General features: G+C 38.4%; 1 protein-coding gene across 3 annotated transcripts in view; it reads left to right on the top strand.

Moving 5' to 3' along the window:
• Positions 1-7,947: 7,947 nt before the first annotated feature.
• p3h2 (prolyl 3-hydroxylase 2) overlaps positions 7,948-24,949 on the top strand; it is a 37,495-nt gene continuing 20,493 nt past the window's right edge. For 2 of the 3 annotated variants that reach the window (XR_014536285.1, XM_083558160.1), the window contains exons 1-2: positions 7,948-8,571; positions 24,764-24,914. Coding sequence is in view for 2 of the 3 variants with exons in the window: in XM_083558160.1 (XP_083414286.1) it covers positions 8,131-8,571; positions 24,764-24,914 (592 nt within the window). In the remaining variant the exon portion in view is untranslated. The remainder of the gene's footprint in view (positions 8,572-24,763; positions 24,915-24,949) is intronic. The other variant, XM_083558161.1, reaches the window with a different exon arrangement.

Raw genomic sequence — 24,949 nt, forward strand, 5'->3', positions numbered from 1 at the left:
CAAGTTGTTTAATATAATCTGTCATGTCTGATTTTAAAGTACCATAATTTGGGTGACAGATGTGGGTCAGATGGCTGTTCAAGACATTGGGGCAGAAGGTTCAATCAAGTGGTTTCAATGGTCTCTGCTTTAGCTGTAGTTTTGCTTCAAACGTCAACGAAGCCCTGACATATATAGTATTATATTATATATTTTTATGTAATTTATTTGTACAATCTCTGTTTTGAAATGTTATTTCGAACTTTCGAGCCACTTGCGGTTTCTTGCGAACTATCAGATTTTTTCTCGAGTTGCTCTTAAACTGGATCCACATAAAATGTCGCGAACAATCGAGGTTCCACTGTATATATATATATATATATATATATATATATATATATATATATATATATATATATATATATATATATATATATATATACACACACACATACACACCACAACCAGCTTTGGTGTTAACCTCTGCCTCAACATCAGCATAACCAAAGAGATGATAGTAGACATCAAAAGGGTACAAAACGTTAACTATATCCCTTCACACATCAATGGATCCATCGCAGAAAGAGTCAAGAGCATCATGTTTCTTGGTGTCCACCTCTCTTGTCCTGGTCCCTGCGCACCACGTCAGTTGTTAAAACAGCTCGTAATCGACTCTATTTTCTGTGCAGACTCAAGAAATTTGGCCTCCCACCCAAAATCCTCACCAACTTCATCTCAAGAGCATCTCAACTGGATTCCTGAACATCTGGTATGGCAGCTGCACAGTACTAGATCGCAAGGCCTTACAGAGAGTTGTAAGAGCAGCAGAACTCATTACTGGAAATAAACTCCCAGCCTTACATGTCATCTACCACACACGATGCCTGAGGAAGGTGAAAAAAAATCCCGGCTGACTACAGCATACAAGCCTGTTCAATAACCTGCCATCAGGCAGGCAGTACCAGAATATTCATTCCAGAACCTATAAGGCACTTATAAGAATATTCTTTATTATCAGAACTGTAAAACGGTCTCAACGCAGACCACAACTGCCAACTGACTCTGTTAGACATTTGTAACTATGCACATTTTTTTATTCTCAGAACTCAGAACCAGTGCACTCAGTTCAATGCCACGTTATTGCTTTTCTCTTTTTTTTCTTCTCTCTGTTTTATATTGCTTAATGTTTAATATTGAATATTTGCTTTAGTTTCCCTGAAGCCTCAATTAAGAATTTCATTATACAGAACTGGCACTGACATCTGTACAGATGACAAATAAAACTTGAAACTTTAAAACAAAACAAACAAAAAAAAAACTGTGAAAACATGTGATTTCAGATAGCATTTACTCAATGTTTCCTCAAGAGGGAAACAAAGCCTTCAATACGACCCCAATCTGAAAAAAAAAAAAAAGTCGGGACATTGAGTAAAATATAAACTTTCTTTCGGCTTCTCCAATTAGGAGTCGCCGCAGCGGATCCTCCGGACGTTTGATTTGGCACGTTTTTACGCTGAATGCCCTTCCTAACGCAACCCTCCCCAATTTATCCGGGCTTGGGACCGGCACTGAGAGTGGCTGGGGATGGTTCCCTGACCAGGGGATCGAACCCGGGTCGCAGCGGTGAGAGCGCTGCATCTTAACCACTAGACCACCAGGGGACCTGCATTGAGTAAAATATAAATAATTGAAAAAAAAATGTGCAATGATTTGCAAATCTTATAAATCTATATTATATTGCAATATAGAAAACATGCTAAATTTTAAATCTGAAACAATTTCTACGAATAAAATAAGGTAATGTTTGATTTGATGGCCGCAACATGGCGGAGAATGTAAGTGTTACTAAAAGGTAACAGCTGGAGGAACATTATGCAACTTATTAGGTTCATTGTTAACAGGTCAGAATAATGATGGGTATAAAAAGTGTATCTTAGAGAGGTGGAGTCTTTCAGAAGTAAAGATGTGTAGGGGTTTACTAATCTGCGAAAAACTGTGTCTATGAATTGTGAAGCAATTGCAGAATAATGTTCCTCAACATCAAATCGTAAAGACTTTGAATATCTCATCATTTACTGTACATGATATCATCAAAAGTTGAAAAGAATATGGAAAAATCTCTGTGCTCAAGGTACAAGCACGGAAATCAATATTGGATGCTCGTGATCGAGGCCCTCAGGCAGCACTGCATTTAAATCTGTCATTATCTTGTAATGGAAATCACTGCATGGGCTCATTACCACCTCCAGAAATCATTGTCTGTGAACACAGTTTACCATGTCATCCACAAATGCAGGTTAAATCCTTATTATGATATCTCTATGTTATGATATAATGATTCCTATTGTGAATAAAATATGGGTTTATGAGAATTGCAAATTGCAGTTTGTTGTTTTGTCCCAACTTTTTTTGGAACTAGGATTGTAGAAAGTCTATTAAAATGAATCATGTTTATACGTATGTTTTCCACTAATACATTTCCACATTTAAACATGCTTATCAGCTCATACATAGTTAAACAGTTACTGACTGAGAGTAAAAAATAAAAAGTAAAAAAAGTGAAAAGTAAAAAGTTAAAGCTAAAGTAATAGTTAATCATTTGTATAGGGTATATCCTTTTTTAAAAGATGTATTTATTTAAAAGATATAAAAATATATTCTTGCATGGCATCATGGTTTGGTTCAGAAAATAAAAAAAAAGCTTGGAACAGTCACACAATGGAATAAAATAAATAAAAAATAAAAAAATAAAATAAAATATATTTGAATCAATGAACTATTTGGTTGTAAGATTTTTTCCTAAGCAACAGTATATGTTCCTTTTGCAGATTTCACAATCAGATGTAAATTTATACATTTTTTTATCTTCAAAACATTGAGAAAAGTCATTATGATTTAGAAGTTTGACATCCAACAATAGAGTTTAAATGAGCTTTGGCTCAGAGGGATCATGTTCACGTATGCCTTCTTTTTTTTTACATGATAGAGATTTACCCAGTATTTGTGGATGACATGGCGGTCCCCTGGTGGTCTAGTGGTTAAGATGCAGCGCTCCCACCGCTGCGACCCGGGTTCGATTCCCGCGGTCAGGGAACCATCCCCAGCCACTCTTAGTGCCGGTCCCAAGCCCGGATAAATTGGGGAGGGTTGCGTTAGGAAGGGCATCCAGCGTAAAACATGTGCCAAATCAAACGTGCGGATCCGCTGTGGCGACCCCTAACGGGAGAAGCCGAAAAGAAACTTACTTGTGGATGACATGGCAAACTGTGTTCACAGACAATGATTTCTGAAGGTGTTAATGAGCCTATGCAGAGATTATTCATTAAAGGATCATAACTGTTTTAAATGCATTGCTGCCTGAGAGCCTGAAGTTCACGGGCTTTCGTTCCTGCAGATTCTTTGGTATTTATATCATGTACTGTTGTTCTCATCAGTGATGAAAAATTCAATGGTTTTCCAATTTGATGTTGAGGAACAATATTCTAAAATTGTTCCACAATTTGTACACACAGTCTTTCACAGATTGGTGAAACTCTGCCCATGATTACTTTTGAGAGACTCTGTCAGTCTAAGATTTAAGATTTAACACTATTTATACCATATCATCCTACTGACTTGTTGTCAATTAACCTAATTAATTGCCAAACACTTATCACAACTACACACACTTACTTTCGTGCCATTCACATCAGCAGCACAACCTGCAGGAGTTTTTATTTGGGCAACACAAATGACCTGTATGTAAATTCATGTCAGTATGTCAATCCTATCCCTATTTCTGATTCATCCTGACATCCCTGCCTCTGGAAGGAGTTCTCTTCCTTTCGAGACCAGCTGCTGCCCATTGAGGGAATTGTCTTTGAGTTTGTTTTTGTTTCCTTTCTCGGCCTTCATTGTACCTTGTGGATGAATCTAATCTAATGTTTATGCATGCATCCCATCTCGCTTTCCCATAAATGGCTCACACACTCTTACAGTTTGAGTCCTGGACTTGACAGATGGTCTCCTCACGGACAGCCACAAGATTACTGTGAGTGGTTCCACTTAGTAACTGGGTTTGGAACACAGCTAATAGGAACAGCACTGCTACAATGGCTTAGAACCATTAAAGTTTTGTGCTTTAGGCTCCATCAGCGAACAGATGCAACCATAATGAAGGATTTATTCACCCAGATGGGAATGGGTTCCCTTTTGAGTTCGTTTTCTTCCAGCTTTACTTCTACTATCAGCTCAGGGACTTTTTTTCTTGCCACTGCCTCCATTGGCTTATCATTTATCAATTAAAAATGTTGCGTTGTGCCCATTAAAGTAAAAAAAAAAAACACTTTTAATAATCCTACAATAAACCACATTTAAATTTCTGTCCCAGTGTCCTGCATTCACATCTAAATCTCTTGTAGAATAACATTTATCAAGTTTTCTTCCTCAGCATGCACCGCAGCACAATTTCTTCATCTGGAAGAGTTGCAAAATGGGCTAGCTCTGACTCCTGCTGAAAAACAAAACAAATACAAGCAAAGGCCATTGGCAGCATGCAAAGTTAAAAAAAAAAACATCAGTTGTTGCGGAAAGCTCCCAAGAGAGCTGCAGCTGTAGCAACTCGTCATCAACAGTAGTATCACATTTGCTTTCGAGTGCCATAGTATTCGATTCAGAATGAACCAGAATGAAATCTCTGGTGCATTCATGTTTGGCAAAATGTATCGGTTGCCTTTTCTCATTGTTGTCAATGCTTACTTCCATGCCAGCGATTTTAAAATGCTTTTTCAAAGCATTAATCTTATCTTGTATAACTGCATGAGGTGGAAGGAGAAATAAAAATAATCTACTCAAGTAAAAGTAGTTACTTCAATGAAATTTTACTTAAGTACAAGTAAAGTTACTGGGCCAAAAATCTACTCAAGTAAAAGTAAAATGTAGAAAGAGTCAAATTTACCGTTACTTGTTTTTAACAGGTGGGGTTGGGGTTTTAGATTAAATTAGATTAGATTCAACTTTATTGTCATTACGCATGAACAAGTACAAGGCAACGAAGTGCAGTTAATAAAAAAAAGAAATTAAAGTGCAATAACAACAACAACAATACAGTCCATGACTTGAGTCTAATATGAGATACACACTTTCGCAGCAAAAAAACAATTCTTCTGTTATCATTTTTGATAATGAGAGAATTCAGACAGTGAGTGAACTCACTGAACAACTTTCGATTCCACTGAATTTCGCTTTTAGCTGTGTTTGCATCACTGGCGTCTGTCTCGTCCGTCTCTATCTTTTTTTGTGAGTTTAGTTTGTTTGTTCTCTGCTCATCAAGTAGTGCAGTAGTTTTTTTCCTTGCATTATTTATTTATTTATTTATTTTCTCAGTAATGGATATGATTAACATTGTAGTTACGTACATTCATTCAAACAAAACATACTGAAGTAAAAGTAAAATTACTGATTTTAAAAACTACTTAAAAAGTAGAAGTACACAAAAAAATACTTAATTTTAGATACCTGAGTAAATGTAATTCCATACTTTCCACATCTGTTGACTATATTAATATAAATAAAATATATTTTTGATATAATATAAATAAAATCAGAACCATATTATAATTGCAATGTCTATAAGAGTGGTAGGAAAAAAATCAGTGCATTGTACTGTTGCATTTAGTCGTATACCTCTTATTGGAGTTGACAGTAGTTGCATACCACAGGACCTTTAGAAAAAACAGAGTATAGCTATGTTAACCCTTCCATGTGATGTAATCTGATATAACTGAAGACAAACATCGCTGCAGGTCCTCCTGGGGAAATTTCCTGTAACATGATTGTCCATTATTCAGTTTGCAAGAGCTGCAAAAGTTGTCAAAACTGTCATGCGCTTGCTTTATTGCCAACGCCTCAAGAGACAATCAGGTCAGGTAAAATATTTTTTCAATGATGTAATTATGTAATGATGCGATCAATACTTCCTAATCTGTTTTGTCAAGACCTCTAGTAACTATCCCAACTTTATATTGCTGTTGACAAATACAAGTTATTTCATGTTCATATTTATTAATTGATTATTATTAATTGATTTTCATTGGATGTTTTTTTTTTTTACCTTCTGGCTCTACCTTTTTGTTATGCTGCCATAGCGAGTCTTGCAACCTGATCACATTGTTCAATGTATTCAAATTTTATATAACCAATAAAAATATTCAATTCAATTCAATTCATTTTTATTTGTATTGCGCTTTTAACAATGAACATTGTCTCAAAGCAGCTTTACACAGATAATGCGGTGATCAAAAATGAATATGTTCTTTATGAGTAAGTTTGTCCCTGATGAGCGAGCCGGTGGCGACTGTGGCAAGGAAAAACTCCCCGAGATGGCATAAGGAAGAAACCTTGAGAGGAACCAGACTCAAGAGGGAACCCATCCTCATCTGGGTTACACCGAATGTCCATTTGTGGCAGGTATACAATGTTGCGGGGTGCAGTGATGATGATCAAAATCGAAATGTATTCCTGAGTCAGTGTAGGAGACTGTTGACATCAACTACAGTCCAATCCATCCTCAAAGCACCCGTTCTTACTCCGGAATTTCATGGAACCACCCAAGGCGTTGATGACAAACCTACCCCAGCTGCACAGAGTGTTCTCCAGTCAAAGAGAAAACTATCCAGAGGCAGGCCTGGACGAAGTGGGAAGATCCACGGAGGGGAGAGGGGCAGGAACAGTGGTCACTGGAGCCTCAGGAGCATGTTTAACTCGACCGAGAGAGAGAGAAAGAGAGAGAGAGAGAGAGAGAGAGAGAGAGAGAGAGAGAGAGAGAGAGAGAGAGAGAGAAAAGAGGGTGACTGGAAGAGAAGGATATGGATTATTAAGTGTACCTATTGTTGCATGAGAGTTAAAGTCACTGTGCAGTTTGGACTCCGGCAAGACTCGCTATAGCAGCATAACTAAAAGGGAGAACCAGAAGGCAACACAGACATGAGGGATCTCATAACCAATAAAAATATCTAAATCCTTTTTTTTTCACTCTGTCACACCTCTACTCAGCTCTCTTTCTTCCTGCCTCTCTATCTCTGCTGAGTTAAACATGCTCGTGAAATATCAGTGACCCTTTCTTCTTTTCAGGTGTGCCTGATTCATCCCGATCAAGATAAGTTCCAGTGAGAGACCAATGAGCAACTCAAGAGTTTTGAGCATGGATTTAGGGACTTTAATTAAAACCAACGGTCTGCTACAATGTCTCAGGACCGCAGTTTGCATGAACAGTTCAGCATATAAGGAGCCATCACCATCTTATCAATCATAAATCTATAATAAATGGACTACCAGTGCCACCTAGATGAGGACGGGTTCCTTTTGAGTCCCTTAAGGTTTTTACCTCTTAAAATCTTAGGGAGTTTTTCACTGTCACGCTCATCAGGGATCATTTTATATACGTTTATCCTATTATTCCTTATCCAGAGTGACTTATATATGTCTCAATTATAAAACTGAGCAGTGGAGGGGGGGGAGGGCCTTGCTGATGGGCCCAGGAGCAGGAGCTTGGTGCGGCTGGGATTTGAACTCATGACCTTCTGAGCCAAAGCCACAAACTGCATTACCACTTATAGGCACTAAACTTATAAATTGTATTTTTATTTTTATTTTTTTTATATACAAATGTTATAAACTGTTTATAAAGTCTGTAAAGCTACATTGGGACAATGTCCCTTGCTGAAAGTGTACAAATAAAATTGTATTGAATGAAAAAGCAAAAGATGTCAAATCAATAAAATAAAAAATTTAATGTTTGACCTCGAGTCTCTGGAGTGAGAGGTATTGTGTGACCCCAACACCGAAATCATTCTATAATTATTAAAGTATTTTTATGCATATGGAAATATAACGGTTTTATTTTTTGCCTTAATAAGATCGCATACTTCCCTACTGCATACTGTGCAGTAGTGTAGTCCACAGCTGTAGTATGTTTCCTACTTCTAGGGGAGGAGTTCATTTGATTCAACAGGAGACGCGACGTGACCCAAAAGTCGCCGGTTGTGGGACCACCATCAAGCGCTCAGAGAGGGGCTGCGACTTGGGCTTGTGCGCGTCTTACACTCGTGACCCCCAAACCAGTCGTGTCACCTTTAGGATCCAGAGACTGAGACTATTATTTTTGGACAGAAGATGGTCGTCGGTTTTCTGGGATCATGTGCGACTCTGGCCCTTGTCGCGCGCACGCTCGCGTTGTTGTCCGGAGCCACGCTCGAGCCGTACGACGAGCTCTACGACCGCGGAGTGGAGGCGTTACGACGCGGCGATTACGGGGACGTGGTGCGGTACATGGAGGAAGCGCTGGAGAACTTCGCCCGAGTGCGAGACACCAAGATCCGCTGTAGACTCAAGTGCAGGGATCAGAACGACCTCGATGTGATTTGGACTCCGACTGCGACTGAGACCGTCACCGATCTCCGGTTGTATGATGCGATTTTGCGGAGAGCAGCATGTCTCAACGACTGCCTGCAAAGAAAACTCGGACCTCCATCCATCCATAAAGTGAGCTCTGATGTGACCCAAGACTTCAATAGGAGGATCCCATACCACTACCTTCAGCTCGCGTACCTCAAGGTAAAAAAAAAGAAATGGTAGATGATCGTTTAAGTAGATGAATAGAAAATAATCCTACACAGCCTGGTTTCTCTTGGGGTCTAGCACGTTTTGCATCTTTGAGAGACCCCTAAAGAACATGCACGTTATTTTTATCAGTGCCCCACTTCCCACATTCTGATGGATCATAGAGCTTTAAAGACTCTTAAATACACAGGTCAGGGGACAGAAGACGAGATCAGGGACATGTAACTGTTTTTGTCGTCGTTAATGCTGATGATTGAGGTAACGTCAGAGAATTTCAATATATGGATAAAGGAATGATCTAAAACAAGATGAGGGTCTAATAAATTATGTTTTAAAACAATGATGTGTTTTAAAACACATTCCAGGTTAAATAACATCCCTGTGTGGTAGGTGGTAGTTCAATGGTTAAACTGTTGTAAACTAAAGGTTGGGAGTTCAAATCCCACCCCCACTAAACCCCCACTGCTGGGGCCCTTGAGCAAGGCCCCCTAACCCTCAGCTGCTCAGTTATATGAATAAGTCTTCTGGATAAGGGTGTCTGCCAAAAACTGTAAAATGTCTGATCAAGTCAGTCTTGTTTTCCTGTTTAAACCATTTAAACAGATTCCACTAAATTGTGCATACTGATTATTCTTTCCCCTTTTTTTTTTTTTTTTTTTTTTGTTTGGTGGGAATAAGTGAACCTTTAACTTTTTAGTGGCAACAAGCCCGTGCACTCGAGTACAAAGTTGCATTTGTGCATAAATAACCACACACACACACACACACACACACACACACACACACACACACACACACACACACACACACACACACACACACACACACACACACACACACACACACACACACAGACACACACACACACACACAGTATAAATATCTAATCTAATCTAATCTAATCTAATCTAATCTAATATATGTGACAGAATTTCTTAAAAATCTCTGGAAGGCCTAAAGAAAAATCTGTAGTATGACATAGAGCAGGACTATATGATCAGATGTGTCTATATCACAGGTAAGGGCAAAACCCCTTCGCTAGGTTGTTAAACTTTAATTCATTTTAATTCATTTTAATTTGTAGAGCACTTGTATGACTGGATATTGTCTTTTAGCAGATTTATACAGATAAAGAGGTATTATCTGTTATATATTATATATTATTTTATATAAAAATATATAAAAGAGTGTATATTTAAAAAAACGGCTATAAGTTAGTTCGTAATAATGTTGATCCCTAATGAGCGAGCCAGTGGCGGTTGTGGCAAGGAAAAACTCCCTGAGATGGCATAAGGACAAAACCTTGAGAGGAACCAGACTCGAAAGGGAACCTGGGTGGCACCGAATGTGCATTCATTTCAGTGACAACTTCTGATATTGTTTGGTTTGATAATCAAAAATCTTTTTTTTCCAATCATATCTTTTAATACATTTAAAATGTTGACTATATATATATATATATATATATATATATATATATATATATATATATATATATATATATATATATATATATATTGTCAGCATCCCTATTAATTAAATCGCATCCCTATTAATTAAATCGCATACGCAGACACACACACAGAGCAGATGAAGGCTGCTTTGACCTTCGTGGCAGACTGAGATCAGACGCATTCTTGTTTCAAAGGACATCCAAAAAACCGCACAACAGTATTTTCAGAATAATATTTCTGGGAAATGTATAACCCTCTACCTCTCCTTTAGCATCGCAGCCTCAAACAGGCCTTTAAATATCCACATCTCTGCCATAATGACACTTCTGGAAAGGTAGAAACTTGTCACAGATGCCAACTGTTCCTCCCTTGACGAAGTTTCAGTGTATCTCCTGTTCACGTCAGGTTTATTCAAACAAATATTTTGTTTCCCCTCTTGTATCATGTTTGCTTTCCCGAAACGGAAAGGCTCCACCTTGTCCTCGTTTATGAATGGGTGATATTTATGTCCAAAGCTTCTGTGGTCATTGATTGGTTGTTTTTGGCGCTGTGTAGCGCAAATGCAGGCGGATCAAAGAACCCAAAAGGCTTTTCACCTGCTCTGGGATAAAAGATGCCAGTCTTGTGCATCATATAGAGTCCTTTTTATATATACGGGGCATCACAAATAAGCAGTTGGTTTGAAATGAAAAGGTGATACAGGAATGAAGGGATGATTTTACAAGATTTTTTTTTAATCACTAGCTTTTTTGATCTTTTGAAATCCACAAAAATGTGGTACTGTGAATTACCTGCAAATTCTTACATCTTATTACATGGCTGGAAAAAAGCGGCTTTTGCCTCGAGGAATCACACCACAGTTTCCACAGTGCAATGAATCATTCCGTCTGTCTCGCTCAACATGCCATTACCTCATACTGTAATCTGCGTAGTTTGTCCCAGTGTGGATACGTGCGTATTGTTAGAAACTTTATACCAGTATATCTTTTATTTCAATCGTTTTATCTGTATTAGAGTTGAAATAGTAAAAACATTTTAGACGCATTTAAGGATATTGTCCAGGTAGAAAAGAAAACAGTCGCACACAGGAAGCGATGTCATAACTGCAGCTGTTTCTTGTAAACATGGTTGAAGTATTATATAATAGACAACTAAATGATCATTTAGTGAAATATGATCAAATCTGGGTTCTTTGGTTCTTTTTCCACTGTTTAAATAACATTTATGACCTGCTTGTGTGAATGTGTGTGAATGTGGTGCCCTGAAATTGTCGGGTGTCTCATCCGGGGTTGGTGGGTGGGGGGGGGGGGGGGATCCGCTCACTTTGTGACCAGTGTTAGGCTAAAGATCCACTGCGACCTTGCCCAAGATAAAGCACTGCCTGAAGATAAATGAATGATTGAATAAATAAATGAATGAATAAATGAATGAATGTATGAATGAATGAATGAATGAATTGTAATCACTGTGCATACATTTACATCTAAATTAGGGATTAGTACATCTGCAGTAGAGAGTAGTAGAGCTGTTTTAGGGAGTAGAATGTCTTCAGTAGGGATTTGTACATCTGCAGCAGGGATTAATATGTATGCAGTTGGGATTAGTATATATACATTGGGGATTAGTACATCTGCAATAAGGAGTGCTACATCTGCAGTAGTGTTTAGTTTGTCTGCAGTAGGGAGTAGCACATCTACTGAAGAGATTAGTATTTTTCACAATGGACATTATCTCAAAGCAGTTTTACAAAACGTAAGAATTATAGAGCAAAACATTTTTTATATAAGTAAATTATGTGTATTAGTAACAATACCGACAGCTTGGTTAACAGCAACCATAGAACATAGGAGGTTCTTGTTCTGAATGGCCCGGCAACAAAATCCTTTGAAAGCGACTTATGCTTGGATTACTATTTGAATAGGAATCACAAGTGGTGAAGACTGGAAGTGTGTGTGGTGTTCCAGCGCATCACTGGCAGACCAACAAGGTAAACCTAATTGTGACTGGTGCTGGCTGTAGTATTTGGTAAAAAAAACAAAAATCACTTATACCAATAGATTAAAAATGTAATCTATGTACAAAGTCCCTGTAATGTAAGTGTACAAATGGGTTGTCTAATGTCTTTTATTTCTTTATTAAAATAAAGAAATAAAAGTTTGCATAAAAATAAAAATAAGCAAACAAAATATATAAATATATGCATTCTGTTATGTGAAAAATGTTTGATACTTTCTCAGTTGACCCAAAATTGAACATGGATTTTCTTTTTACTTTGTGTTGTTTGCTTATTTTTATGTGCTAACATTTACCAGTTTCCTCAACCATGCTAAACTGTGGCACAACATATTCCTGGTATAGCAATATAATCAAATCAGTGTAAAAATGGTGGGACTTTGTGGCAGTACGCTGAGTTGTTTTTAATTTAGAAAGTCTAAAGCGAAGCTATAGCATTGCAATAATGTGTAAGCCAGATATTCATATTTTTCAAGAATTGCAAAAATGTGCATTTATACCCACACAATTTAATTGTTGGAAAGCTACCACCTCTTGACTTGTATCTTACTGATTTTCTGACATTCTCCAACACACTGATTGCCCTGACTCAGGCCAAACTTTTGCCCACCACCATGTGATAATTCTGGAGTTATCAGTAAAAAACAGTGCTTTCCAGCTGTCAGCACTCAATGACTTTTCCTGTTTATTCATCTAGCAGAAAACCTTTGTTGCTCTTTCAGGGTTCACAGTGGACTTCAATGTGGTTTTCTTAATGAAACATGCATAAATGTGTTTTCATGAGGAGTTTGAGAAGCTTCCATCCCACTTATTGCTAATCAAATTAGGATAATTGACAGATTGGCCTAAATGCTAATTTTGGTGTTCACAACAAGGTCCAGACAAGTAATGAAAGTTAAATCGTATAGATAAAGTTTAAAAGCTTGAATTGAAGATTTGACACACAGGCAGATTAGCACACCAATTCTTTTGCTTTAAATTCCTAACCCTTTAGCTATCAGAAGATAGGGACTAAAGGAAATTATGTGGATTGTAACTTTTAAGCTTAACCTGTTATCTCCTGTTATCTCATTTTGGAACAAGGCTAAAAACTGTGGAAAGTTTTCAATTAGTTTCTTGTGTTATTAATTGTATTATAGCAATTTTGGTGGAATCGGTGCATTACCCTGAGATTTTGTCTTACTTCCTGTTTCCTGTTCAAAGGTGGTAGCTTAGTGGTTAAGGCATTGGACTTTGGGTCCAAGAGTTGTGAGTTTAAATCCTGGTCACACCAAAATGCCACTATAGGGCCCCTGAACAAAGCCCATGTGTCCTGGCGTAAAACATTTTCACACTTAATTAGAAAAGGGCCCTAGTTATTATATTTACTGACCAGAAGTTTCATTGTCTTTGTTGAGGGTTAGTGGACGATATTCATAGAATTCCACACTTGAAATTTCAAGCTAAGCTTTTAACTTGGTTGGGGTGGTTGGTTGACTCTGATTATATTTGCCTGGTTCCCCTGGCCATTTATGCATAAATTACCTAATCAACATGCTAAATTTAAACTAGTACTAAATGTAAACCAGCCCATACATTGGCTTCAGTGGCTACCATTCAGTGGTAATCTCAGGCCCAGCAGTATACAGTAGAAGGCTTGTTTTCCAGGCCTGTTTCCACTTTGTGTTCCCCCCCCCCTAGCCATGTCTCCACTTGCTGACCCTAATAAAAGAGGTTGTGTGTGACGTTAGCTAACATTCCTCCCCCATTACTTTAAAATCCATAGTTGAGTACGTCTCCAGCAGTAGCAGAACAGAGAAGAAAATAGAAAAACCAAGTGTTTTACACCGGGGAGGTTCCATGAATGAAATGACATCATAGGTATAGGCTTCCTACAGGCTGTGAATATTTCCTAAAGCATGTGTGTGTGTGGGCTAGTTTAAAGCAGTGGAAAAAGTAATAATACATCCAGCTTCCTTTATTATTAAGTACAAAAGTAAAAATATAATTAGTGTATAAGTAAAAAAAAAGTTTTAAGGAAAAATAGGAATCTAAGCTTACTCTGTATGCGATATATATATATATATATATATATATATATATATATATATATATATATATATATATATATATATATATACAGTGAGGAAAATAAGTATTTGAACACCCTGCTATTTTGCAAGTTCTCCCACTTAGAAATCATGGAGGGGTCTGAAATTGTCATCGTAGGTGCATGTCCACTGTCAGAGACATAATCTAAAAAAAAAATCCAGAAATCACAATGTATGATTTTTTTAACTATTTATTTGTATGATACAGCTGCAAATAAGTATTTGAACACCTGAGAAAGTCAATGTTAATATTTGGTACAGTAGCCTTTGTTTGCAATTACAGAGGTCAAACGTTTCCTGTAGTTTTTCACCAGGTTTGCACACACTGCAGGAGGGATTTTGGCCCACTCCTCCACACAGATCTTCTCTAGATCAGTCAGGTTTCTGGCCTGTCGCTGAGAAACACGGAGTTTGAGCTCCCTCCAAAGATTCTCTATTGAGTTTAGGTCTGGAGACTGGCTAGGCCACGCCAGAACCTTGATATGCTTCTTACAGAGCCACTCCTTGGTTATCCTGGCTGTGTGCTTCGGGTCATTGTCATGTTGGAAGACCCAGCCTCGACCCATCTTCAATGCTCTAACTGAGGGAAGGAGGTTGTTCCCCAAAATCTCGCAATACATGGCCCCGGTCATCCTCTCCTTAATACAGTGCAGTCGCCCTGTCCCATGTGCAGAAAAACACCCCCAAAGCATAATGCTACCATGCTTAATGCTACCATGCTTCAGAGTATTGTGTTCTTGGGATGGTACTCATCATTCTTCTTCCTCCAAACACGTTTAGTGGAATTATGACCCAAAAGTTCTATTTTGGTCTCATCTGAGCACATGACTTTCTCCCATGACTCCTCTGGATCATCCAAATGGTCATTGGCAAACTTAAGACGTGCCTGGACATGTGCTGGTTTAAGCAGGGGAACCTTCCGTGCCATGCATGATTTCAAACCATGACGTCTTAGTGTATTACCAACAGTAACCTTGGAAACGGTGGTCCCAGCTCTTTTCAGGTCATTGACCTGTTCCTTCCGTGTAGTTCTGGGCTGATTTCTCACCTTTCTTAGGATCATTGAGACCCCACGAGGTGAGATCTTGCATGGAGCCCCAGTCCGAGGGAGATTGACAGTCATGTTTAGCTTCTTCCATTTTTTAATGATTGCTCCAACAGTGGACTTTTTTTCACCAAGCTGCTTGGCAATTTCCCCGTAGCCCTTTCCAGCCTTGTGGAGGTGTACAATTTTGTCTCTAGTGTCTTTGGACAGCTCTTTGGTCTTGGCCATGTTAGTAGTTGGATTCTTACTGATTGTATGGGGTGGACAGGTGTCTTTATGCAGCTAACGAACTCAAAAAGGTGAATCTAGATTAGGGTAATAAATGTAGTGGAGGTGGACATTTTAAAGGCAGACTAACAGGTCTTTGAGGGTCAGAATTCTAGCTGATAGACAGGTGTTCAAATACTTATTTGCAGCTGTATCATACAAATAAATAGTTTAAAAATCATATATTTAGGGATTTCTGGATTTTTTTTTTAGATTATGTCTCTCACAGTGGACATGCACCTACGATGACAATTTCAGACCCCTCCATGATTTCTAAGTGGGAGAACTTGCAAAATAGCAGGGTGTTCAAATACTTATTTTCCTCACTGTATATATATATATAAAATAATTGCTAAAGTACATATAAAAAATTATATATAGTGTGTATATATATATATATATATATATATATATATATATATATATATATATATATATATATATATATATATACAGTATATATAATTATATATATATATATATATATATATATATATATATATATATATATATATATATATATATATATATATATATATATATGTGTGTGTGTAAATATTAGGGCCGTCAATTTTAACATGCTAATTACGTGAATTAATTTTATTAACACACAGTGCGCATTTTTGCTTTACTATTTTTTTTAAATATCAATAAATAAATGTAAAAGAGGCGAAATTAAACCATCAACGCAATACACATTTATTCATTCAGATATAAAAAAAAATTATTATCAACTCCGCCTGAATTTTTTGTTTTAAATCACTAAACATTTGTTTTACTGATGAGCCAAGTCTCAAATTAAACACCAAAGCACACATCCGGCAATTAAAACCATCCGTGTGGAAACATAGCAAAAGTTCCATTTGGTGTCCTGATGATTTGCATAATTTAAAACACTATGAATACTTTAAAACATTTAAAAAAATATTTTGTCTTTATGCTCTAGTCTATAATAATAAACATAGATTTGTATAAAGCATTGATATTTCCCCATGGCCATTTTGATTAGAGTATAAAAAATGTGAAAAGTATTAATTTAAGATACATTCAGAACAGTTAATCATGATAATCATTTAGTCAGCTTCGATTAACAACACATGGAATAATCGCGTGTTTAAGTTTTAGTGTAATATTTGATTTTCAGATATTTGTTTTGTTTCCAGCGTTGTTCCAATTGTTCCCCAGGGTTATTAATGAAAGATTTCCTGTACTATGACCCCTACCAATACAGAAAGCTTCTCAGAGAGCATTAAAACCTGAAACAGCATGTGTCCTGCAATAATCCTTTTACAAGCTGTACTCTCTAAAATAGGACGTGACCAAGTCACGCCATCTGGTTTTTATTTATAGCCTTTCTGCCATTTCTAATATAGAGCCTGTCTGTATTAATGCTAAATGTCATGTTTGTGTGCAACAGAATATGTCTGAAAAGGCATATGGTGATCCCCAGGTACACGGGAAGGTGGGCTACTTTGGGAATGCTGGCATTTTAATAACATACATGTGGCATGTGCTATGGCATCGCATCCAGTTTATTTTCAAATAGTTTTTTCTGCCATTGTGTTACATTTATAATTATTATAAATTACATTTATATGAATGTGCTTGATTAAATACGATATCATTCCTGTAGTAACAGTTGAGTGACCATGACTCATACATAATATTCAATTCAGTTCATTTTTATTTGTATAGCGCTTTTAACAATGAACATTGTCCCAAAGCAGCTTTACACAGATAATGTGGTGATTAAAAGGGAATATGTTCTTTATAAGTAAGTTTGTCCCTGATGAGTGAGCCAGTGGTGACTGTGGCAAAGAAAAAATTCCCAGAGAAGGCATAAGGAAGAAACCTTGAGAGGAACCAGACTCAAGAGGGAACCCATCCTCATCTGGGTTGCACCGAATGTTCATTCCTAGCAGATATACGATGTTGCGGGGTGCAGTGATGATGATCAGAAGCAAAATATAGTCATGAGTCAGTGTAGCAGTCTGTTGACATTAACTACTGTCCAATACATCCTCAAAACTCTGGTTCTTACTCCGGAATTTCATGGAACCACCCAAGGCATTGATAAAAAACCGAGAGAGAGAGAGAGAGAGAGAGAGAGAGAGAGAGAGAGAGAGAGAGAGAGAGAAAGAGAGAGAGGGTGAGAAGAGGGGTGACAGGAGGAGAAGTATATGGATTAATATCTGTCTTTATTGTTGTATGAAAGACCGGCAAGACTCTGGGATAAGAGACGACCTACCACACCACCGTCAACAAAACTGAGTGAACGTGTGAAAGTGAGGGGACGACAGCATACAAATATCCCAGTTTAATAACTGTTCTCAGTTCCCAGTTTAATAATATAAGCTTAATTATATGCGGATTAAAGACGTTTTTGTATTACAATGACAAGAATATAATTATTGATATGGGATGTTGATGGAGATGTTTACTTAACATTTATATATGAAAGGAGTGTAACCACAAAACAAATAGACAGAATAGAGAAAATAGTAACCTGAAAGTGGACTATGGGAAAACAATGAAGGACGTCATTAACAACAAAAGAAAATGCTAATAACAGTAAACGTGAATTAGGTATGCAAACAAACGACATGGTATTCAGTATAGTGCACAATAGAGTGCAATGGACCATGGGATACATTGTCCCTGTCCATAATCCTGACACAACTTCCATATTAAAGAATTCTCAAAGGCAGGGGTGCAGCACACCCTCAGGACCATTACTTTCCATGTTCCTGGTGACCTTATTTCTTTTAGTACTCATGATATCATCCATTTCCTGTCCCTGTGTCTCTTTTTTTAAACACTATTTACCAGAATCCATGTAAAATTAAACTGGCAAATTCTTGGCCTTGGTCAAAAATCCCAAAGTCTGGGAGAATGTAATAATATTGTCAGCTTAGACATCAGGAACTGAAGCGTCACTAATTTTAGTCTAACCCTTTTCCATCTTGTAACCAGGAAGGTTTAGAGTCTGCATTTTGGCAAAGGGCAGATTTTGGAGATTGTGTTCTGGGTTAATCTTTATTGCAGAATGTGTGTTTGCCAGTGTAGGCTTGTGTGATTGTTTCGCAACGCAACCACTGTCTGCTTGTGGAATGTGGATGGCAGGTTCAGGCCCTTGATGAAGATTGAAATCTATTCTAAAAACAAACTGGTGATAACCAAACAAACTCGACCTTTAAATTAAATAAATATATTGTTTATCCATCTACCTGGTGTAGTACTATTTACATTTCGTTGCATTCGACAGATGCCCTTTTCCATAGCGACTTAATTATAATTCTACCATGGCATTGTCAAATTCTTAAACCAGGAGGTGATTTGTTTTCTGCATTTTTACAGCTATAAACAAATTACATTATGTTAATGTGCTTGGTTTAATACATCATTCCAAGTTAGCCATTACTTAGCCTTAGCTCTTAACTGGGCCTTGCTTAAGGGCCCAGAAGTGGTAGCTTGGCAGTGCAAACTCATGAGCTTTCAATTATGGGTCCAATCTCACTTAGCTACCACCTGCTTGAACTGCTGTTTTGGTGGATGTGTAAGTGCTCAAATAATATGCAAAGTCTCTTGTGCACACTGCATTAAGGTGTGGTAGTATAATAGATTTAGACTAAATGCCATTGTATATCATGGCAGAATGATATTGCATAGACAATGTAGAAGTACAATAATATGAACTCTTTCCATCTCTTTCCATGACAACCAGACGGTTTAAGATTCTGTAAAGATCATGTATTTTACAGATAAATGTTTACTGTACATGTAAAAAAGTTGACCACTTAAGAATGTCTTCTTTGGACTATACATTCACGGGCCACTTCATAACCCAGCCATTAGGGTAGCACAAGCCAGTACACTCTTAGTTCCATTCCCAACCATGGATACATGGGGATGCTTTAGGAAGGCCATCCAGCGTAAAACATGTGCCAAATCAAATAGGTAGATCACGAATCAGAAATTCATACCGGATCGATCGAGGCCCTGGTTACCAACGACCGTGACAGGTATTGTTAATTCAATTCAATTAAATTCATTTTTATTTGTATAGCGCTTTTAACAATGAACATTGTCTCAAAGCAGCTTTACACAGATAATGTGGTGATTAAACGTAAATATGTTCTTTGTAAGTATGTTTGTCCCTGATTAGCAACTGTGGCAAGGAAAAACTCCCCGAGATGGCATAAGGAAGAAACCTTGAGAGGAACCAGACTCAAGAGGGAACCCATCCTCATCTGGGCCGCACCAAACGTCCATTTGAAGCAGATATACAATGTTGCAGGGTACAGCGACGACGACCAGAAGCAAACCGCACTCCCGAGCCAGCGCAGCAGACTGCCGACACCAACCACAGTCCAATCCACCCCCAAAGCACCCGCTCCACTCCGGAACCACATGGAACCACCCAAGGCGCCGATGAGAGACCGTCCCAAGCCGCACAGAAGTGTGAAGATCCACGGAGGGGAGAGGGGCAGGAACAGTGGTCACTGGAGCCTGAGGAGCATGTTTAACTCGACAGAGAGTGAGAGAGAGAGAGAGAGAGAGAGAGAGAGAGAGAGAGAGAGAGAGAGAGAGAGAGAGAGAGAGAGAGAGAAGAGGGTGACGGGAAGAGAAGGATATGGATTATTAAGTGTCCCTATTGGTGTATGAAAGTTAATGTCACTGTGCAGTTTGGACTCCGGCAAGACTCGCTATGGCAGCATAACTAAAAGTGAGAACCAGAAGGTAACACAGACATGAGGGATCCCTGGGATAAGAGACGACCCACCACACCACCGTCAACAAACCCGAGTGAACGTGTGAATGTGAGGGGACGACAGCATACAAGTATACCAGTTCACCAAAAACTCTATATCCATGCTCCCTCCAGATCTGAGCCTTTACCTAAGAAAAATCTACTGATAAAAGGCTTGACTAAATAAATAAGTTTTCAACCTCGACTTGAACACTGAGACTGTGTCTGAGTCCCGAACACTGATAGGAAGGCTGTTCCATAACTGCGGGGCTTTATTAGAGAAATATCTGCCCCCTGCTGTAGTCTTCATTATTTGAGGAATCAACAGATAGCCAGCACCTTTTGATCTAAGTAGGCGTGGAGGATCATACTGGTACAGAAGTTCACTCAGATACTGCGGTGCGAGACCGTTAAGTGCTTTATATGTCAGTAGTAGTATTTTATAATCAATGCAAGATTTAATTGGGAGCCAGTGTAGACTGATTAAAACACGGGTGATGTGGTCATATTTCCTAGATCTAGTGAGGACTCTTGCTGCTGCATTCTGAACTAACAATCTAGGATTATGCTTGTTATTTTCTATGAGGGTGGAGAAATATGCTGATCTAGCAGCACTAAGAGATTTTCTATAATTTAAGAGGCTCTCCTTCCATGCTATTTGAAATACTGTTAATTTAGTTTGACGCCATTTACGTTCTAATTTTCGAGTGGTCTGTTTTAAGGTGCGAGTATGATCATTATACCACTGTGCTAATTTTTTCTCCCTGATCATTTTGGTCTTAAGGGGAGCTACATCATCTAGAGTGTAACATAATGTTGTTTCTAGATGTTCAGTGGCCCAGTCGAGCTCTGCGGGGTCTGACGGAGATCTATCTAATATCGTAATTTCTGGAAGATTATTGATAAAACGCGCTGCTGTGGCTGACATGAAAGTACGCTTAACACGTTAGCCAACAGGCTACTGGTGGAAATTGGGCAACTGTTGGCCGAAGGAGGAGAAGGAGAGGAGGAAGATGTCTACAGAGACAGCAGGAAAACGAGGGAGTGGAGATTTTGGTGCATACTTTAAATGTTGGTGGAAAGTTAGAAGGTCAGGAACATTAGAGGGGGTTTAAACTGTTCTTTCATGGTGTGGATGGAAAGAGAAATGGTGTAGAGGTGATCCTGAAGGAAGAGTACAGTAAGAGTGTAGTGGAGGTGAAGAGAGTTTCTGAAAGGGTTATGAACCTGAAGCTGGAGGTTGAAGGGGTGATGATAAATGTCCTCAGTGCTTTTGCTCCATAAGTAGGCTGTGAGATGGAGGAGAAGGAAAAATTATGGAGTGAGTTAGATGAAGTGGTAGCAGGTGTACCTAGGAAAGAACGATTGGTGATTGGGGCAGACTTTGGTGGCATGTAGGTGAAGAGGAGGTGATGAGTAGGTATGGCCTGGAGAGGAATGTGGAAGGGCAGATGGTGGTAGATTTTACTAAAAGGATGGAAATGGCAGTGGTGAATACTTATTTTAGGAAGAAGGAGGATCCTAAAGTGACATATAAGAGTGGAGGCAGGTGCACACAGGTGGACTATGTTCTATGTAGGAGATGCAACCTGAAGGAGATTGGCGATTGTAAGCTGTTGGCAGGGGACAGTGTAGCTAGACAGCATCAGATGGTGGTCTGTAGGATGGCTTTGGAGGTGAAGAAAAAGAGGAGGAGCGTGAGGACTGAAAAAATAAGATGGTAAAAACAAAGATTCAGGGAAGAGGTCAGACAGGGGATCGTGGTGGTGAAGAGGTGTGGGATTATTGGGCAACTACTGCAGAAGTGATAAGGGAGACAACTAGAAAGGTACTCTCTCTCTCTCTCTCTCTCTCTCTCTCTCTCTCTCTCTCTCTCTCTCTCTCTCTCTCTCAGTCGAGTTAAACATGCTCCTTAGGCTCCAGTAACCACTGTTCCTGCCCCTCTCCCCTCCGTGGAACTTCACACTTCTGTGCAGCCTGGGACAGTCTCTCATCAACACCTTGGGTGGTTCCATGTAATTCCGGAGTAGAACGGTGCTTTGAGACAATGTTCATTGTTAAAAGCGCTATACAAATAAAAATGAATTGAATTGAATTGAAATTGAATTGAATTGAATTGAATTGAATTAAATTGAATTGAATACTTAGTGTGACATCTGGAAATAGAAAGGAAGGCAAAGAGACATGGTGGTGGTGGTATGAGGAAATATAAAAAAAAAGCATTTACTCAGATTAGCCAGGCAGATGGACAGAGCTGCCAAGGATGTGCTGCAAGTTAGCGCAATAAAGGATATAGATGAAAATGTGTTAACAAATGAGGAGAGTGTGTTAAGAAGGTGGAGGGAGTATTTTGAGCAGCTGATGAATGAGGAAAATTAGAGAAAGAGAGAGAGAGAGAGAGAGAGAGAGAGAGAGAGAGAGAGAGAGAGAGAGAGAAAAGGGTGGATGATGTGGAGACGGTAAAGCAGGAAGTGGATAGGTTTAGTAAGGAGGAAGTGAGAGCAGTGATTAAGAGGATAAAATTGGAAAGCCGGGTGGACCCATAGTGAAGAAGAAGAAGAAGAATTAGAAGAAGAAGAAGAAAAATTCACTGGCCACTACATCCAATCATTATGCAGTAGAAACGCATAAAGTCTTCTGCTGTTGTAGCACATATACCTCAAGATTCAGCATGTTGTGTATTTTCAGATGGTTTTCTACTCATCACGGTTGTAAAGAGTGCTTATTTGAGTTATGACAGTCTTCCTTTTAGGTCAATGTCTGGACATTCTTTTTTAAGGTCTCTTATCATTATCGTTATCATTGAGAAGTCCAGGAGATTACCAGTATCTAAAAACGTAAACCAGAGCATTTAAACGCATTCCACAGTCATATTCACTGAGATCTTTTTTTCTGATGTTAGATTCATTCATTAATTAAAGCTCCTGTCCTGTATATTTATGCTTTCTGAAGTGTTCTGCTTATTCATGATGGCTGATTGAATACTTTAATGAATGAATGAATGAATGGGCAGGCATACAAGTGTTCTTATTAAAGTGAGTGTATAGACAGTTCTCTCTGAAAGTTTTGTAAAGAAAGAACTAAAAACAAGAGTCAATGACATCACCAACAGGCTCCATCATAACATAAAATCCCCAACATAAAAGCATGGTGGAGGTAGTATAACAGCTCGGGTTTGCACTGCTGTATCTGAAACAGGTTCGCTAATCGTTAAATAGCTAAACCTACAGAAACATTCTGTCTGCCAGTACCACAAAAGAAGAAAGCAACAGTTTGGTGATGTCAGTGAGTCACCGGCTTTGCAAGGGATATGCAGTCAAATATTAATTATTTACTTCAATTTGCTTCAAGACGATCTGTTCCAATACTATTGCTCACCTCAAGACTGGCTATTCTGCCACCAATGATGCCATGTTCTAAGTTGTTTAACAAATCTGGCTGTAAATATCAGAGAATGAAATTAAATTTTTTGTCATTTCATATTTGCCTTGAGCTTGTAAACACAAAATTCTAGAAAAAACAATATAATCTGTTGTGCTGTTTTAATACGTTTTTGATGAGACTGTGGTGTTACATGGTGTTTTTCTTGAAAACATAATCAGACTCAATCAGTACTTAGGAAAAAAGATAAACAGATTAGATAGGGTAGCATCATGACTGAGAATGGAGCCATGGTGCTAAATGACAACGTTTAGCCGGAGAAGATCTGTGCTAAGCTAGCTACATAGCTAGATACATTTTTAGCAAAAACCACAAGAGTTAAGATTGTTATAATACATTTTGAAAGGTGTGTATACTGCTAAATAAATGCAACTAGACATTTTGACTAGCTAGCTATTTGACGTGCTGCTAGCTAGCTATGTACTGTTTACTTCACAGCTCATTGGGAGTTCAGCAATGTTTCCTAGACCATCTTTAGTGGCATGAAAAATATTCAAACTGGGCGCTGATCTTAACAGTTTGACATAACATGTCCGGGAGTACACACACACACACACACACACACACACACACACACACACACACACACACACACACACACACACACACACACACACACACACACAAATCTCTAGGTTTACAGCAAGTGTGTGGGGGCGTTGAGGTGGTCTGTGTTTCTTCAAGACTGCAAACAACCTCTCAGTTTGCTTTGCACTTATTTAGATTTGGTCCTTCATGGTCACCCAAAGCAGTTTAGAAGTGTAACTCTATAAATTCTAAGCCGTGCTGAGTAAACACTGTTCAGAGCTACAGAAACATGTCAAATTTATGACAATTTTATGAAGTAAAAAACAGGAAGGACATAAAAAAAATAAATAATTATCAATCATCATTGTGGTTAGATGATTCCTTTTCCTTTTCTTTAAAATAAAAGTTTTATATCGCAAATAGTATGCCTGTGTTTAAAGTTATTGATGTTGCTAATCCAATGTGATAGCTGTGGATTGTTTTTGGATGCCGAAGACCAGCACCTGGATTTCCTCCCACTGTATGATAATTATTTGGTAATGTTTACCAGTCTGTTTACCAGTCTTCTAAACTTGCAACTTATTTCTCTTCTTGTCAGCTTAATCAGCTGGACAAAGCAGCAGCTGCTGCTCATACATATTTCCAGGCAAACCCTGAGCATATAGAGATTGACTTAGAGCAATACAATGCATTGCACGGCGTGGAGGAGAAGCACTTCTTTGACCGAGAAGCCCGTCCACATCAGGCAAGTAATCTCTGATCTTTGTATTTGTATCAAATTAGC

This window comes from Silurus aristotelis, assembly GCF_946808225.1.
Source record: "Silurus aristotelis genome assembly, chromosome: 13".
NCBI classification, from domain to species: Eukaryota; Metazoa; Chordata; class Actinopteri; order Siluriformes; family Siluridae; genus Silurus; species Silurus aristotelis.